A 3,373-nucleotide genomic window follows, 5' to 3' on the forward strand; every position below is an offset into this window, starting at 1 on the left:
CGTGCTCCGCAACAAAGAGAAGCCACCGCACCACAACGAAGAGTAGCCCCCGCTCGCCACAACTAGGGAAAGCCCTCACGCAGCAACGAGACCCAACGCAGCCAAAAATAAATAAAAATTTAAAAAAAATTTTTTTTCCTTTTTTTTTTTTTGTGGTACGCGGGCCTCTCACCGCTGTGGCCTCTCCCGTTGCGGAGCACAGGCTCTGGACGCGCAGGCTCAGCGGCCATGGCTCACGGGCCCAGAAGCTCTACGGCATGTGGGATCCTCCCGTACCGGGGCACGAACCCGTATCCCCTGCGTCAGCAGGCGGACTCTCAACCACTGCGCCACCAGGGAAGCCCTAAAAAAAAATTTTAAGATCATTTTTTAAACCTCAGTATAAGGGTTGACATATAATAAATACTGAATAAAACAATTTAATTATACTGATTGTTTTAATTTTATAACAGCTTTTATCTTCAAGAAGGAACTGCCACAAATATTTTACTTAGTAATAAGACAGAACTTTACCTAAACATATATGACTATTTTCCATTTACTCCTGAAATGAAAGACCAAGCATTAAAGGAATTTCATGGAACATTTAGATAGGTCCGTTTTATGTTGCCAAGAGGGTGGGCTATTTGAGCGGTATTTTTCTTTAGAATGCCTGAAACCAAGGGAAAATATTAACCTTAAAGGTGACTAATATTTAAAGTTCCATTTTCAGTGTATCTTTTTTTCTCTAAAAATGAAGTACACGAGTATTCTGCCCCCTGTAGGACTGTAACAGTAGCTTCCTACCAACCACAGCCCCGGCTATTGGGCAGCACAGATACCGCGAGTTCTACGGGGCGGAGCGTTTAAGGGGGCGGAGCTTAGGGTGACATTTTGCGACTAGGATTCCACTGGCTTCACCTGCAACATCTTTCGCTGTCTGGTGCGTAGACGAATCGGCGTGAAGAGCTGAGGATTCGAAGGTGCCGGATCCCCCTAGAAGCCTGAACTGCAGGACCCCGGGGAGGCGGCCTCGGAGCTCCGAGGACTCGTCCCGTATCGCGCCGTCCCGCCCCGGCTTGCCTCAGCCGTCGTCGAAACCCGTCACAGCGTGCAGGATCGAGCGCCCCCTCGCCCTCTGCCAGGCCCCGGGAGCGCTGTCCGTCGGTCGAGGTCATGGGCAGCCGGCCCCGCAGCCCCAGTGCCTACCCTAAGGACCGGTGGGGACCGCAGACCGAAGGACCCGGCTCCAACAAGCGCCGCCGAACGGAGGAGCCCGAGGGCCCCGAGTCCGAGTCCAAGGCGACGTCCAGCCTGGACAACCTGACAGGACCTCCGGCCGCGGATGCGCTCACTTCCGTAGTGGTCCTGCCCGCCGGCTGTGCCCTGCACCTGCCCCTAGATGACGTCGACGTGCTGCTGGAGCCCGAGCCCACGTCCGTGAGGCAAGTGTCTCTCGGAGATCACATCCTCATGCTGGTCCCCGAGGCCCTCCTGGGCTCGGGCGTGGAAGGCCCGTGGGTACAGGGCCTGGAACGGGCCGGTTTCCTGAGCGCTCCCGGGGAGTACATGGCCCTGGAGCCGGGATTCTTGTGCGCAGCTGTCCCACAGATCGCCTCCCAAGAAGAGGCCAACAAGGAGGAAGCAGACGCCGAGTTCCTGCCTTCTGGGATGGATGCTGAAGCCGGCTCCGTCGCTGGGCTCCGCAGCCCCACCTCAAGGGTGTCGGGCCCCGGCGCGCAGGTCTTTGTCCTAGAGCCCTGGCCTCGGGCGCCCAATCCTAGTCCAGAAAGAGGCTCTCCTCACCACGACGACAACCTGTACTTGCACCTTCTGGAGCCCTTCCCCGACTCACCACTCCAACCTCTACCTCCCTCTCCGAGTCCGGGTCCTCACGAGCGCCCCCAACGCCCTCATGGTCCTGCGCGGAAGGCCCAGAGATGTCTGTTCCCGGAATGAACTGCACCCCAGTACACACACACACAAATTCTGGCTAACATCCTGGAGGCCCAATGGATTTCCCAGTGTCTTTTACACTGAATGTCCTACAACCTGGAAATTAAGCATCTCGTGTGCCAACAACTCCTTTTTCCCTCCAGACTGGCTATAGTAGCAGGAGAAGACGTCAGGAAAAGAAAGCAGACTCTAGACCTTTTTTTTTTTTTTAACATCTTTATTGGAATATAATTGTGTTAGTTTCTGCTTTATAACAAAGTGAATCAGTTATAGACCTCATCTTTGAAATGGAAAATCTGCCCAGGGATACCGGACAATGTGTTTTCAGACGTCTGGACTTCTTTACAAGATCATTCTCAGGCCTATCCATTCCCGCTCGTTTGCATCAGTTATTTTCTCTCAAATTCTACTCTATCCAGTACCATACCGTTGCTACCCTATTTCTCCCCAAACCAAGAAATAACTAGATTTCTCATGTTATATGTTTTCCCATGAATTTATAAAGATTTTTAGCCATGGCTTTTCTCTTTCTTGGTGTTTTGAGCTGCTCTCCTGGAAAACTGCAAAATATTATGATGGTTACTATACATAATTGTATAATATTTGTTCATAGCGTCCTCTTAACTTGAAGAAGTTCTCTTCCAGTCAAGTTCACTTTTCATTATGAATAAATGTTGGATTTTATCAGATGTTTTCAGCATGTATTAGGATATGCATTTCTTTTTAAAATCTGTTCCTCTGGTTATATTGACTCACAGACCGATGTAAAATATTTGCATTCCTGCTATTCCACATTATTCATACCTTTTAAATTCCACCCTGAGTTTTTCTTTTGTAAATCAAACCTCTAACTTTTAAAACATTAATTTAGGGGCCTCCTTGGTGGCACAGTGGTTAAGAATCTGCCTGCTAATGCAGGGGACACGGGTTTGAGCCCTGGTCTGGGAAGATCCCACATGCCTAGAGCCCATGCTTCACAACCAGAGAAGCCACTGCAGTGAGAAGCCCGTGCACCTCAACAAAGAGTAGCCCCCGCTCACCGCAACTAGAGAAAGCCTGTGCGCAGCAACGAAGACCCAATGCAACCAAAAATAAATAAATAAAAATTAAAAAAAATAAAACATTAATTAATTACCATATTTGTTTCACACTTTTATAAAAGAAATAAAATCTACTGGTAAAGCTGAAAACAAGATGGTTTCTGTTTTTTTAAACATCAATACTATTTACATTCACCAACATGCTTTACCATTTCCTCTCTACCTTTTTATTCTTATATTCCACTCTCAAAGTCTAGCCTCACTTTTCTTCTTGCTGAAGAATATACTTTAATAGTTCTTTCCACTATACCCTATGTGTAGTAAATTATCTTGGTTTTGTAAATCTCAACATGTTTTTGTGTAGTGCACTCTCTTAGTCTTGTATATCTAAAAATGTT

The 3,373-nt window shown here is 48.1% G+C and overlaps 1 protein-coding gene across 1 annotated transcript; it reads left to right on the top strand.

Annotated features, from left to right (window-relative positions):
• Positions 1-1,155: 1,155 nt before the first annotated feature.
• On the top strand, positions 1,156-1,938 carry LOC131757624 (proline-rich protein 23C-like). The gene has a single exon (XM_059065270.1). The coding sequence runs from the start codon at positions 1,156-1,158 to the stop codon at positions 1,936-1,938; it is 783 nt and encodes a 260-aa protein (XP_058921253.1).
• The last annotated feature ends 1,435 nt before the right edge of the window (positions 1,939-3,373 follow it).

This window comes from Kogia breviceps, chromosome 5, assembly GCF_026419965.1.
Source record: "Kogia breviceps isolate mKogBre1 chromosome 5, mKogBre1 haplotype 1, whole genome shotgun sequence".
NCBI lineage: Eukaryota > Metazoa > Chordata > Mammalia > Artiodactyla > Physeteridae > Kogia > Kogia breviceps.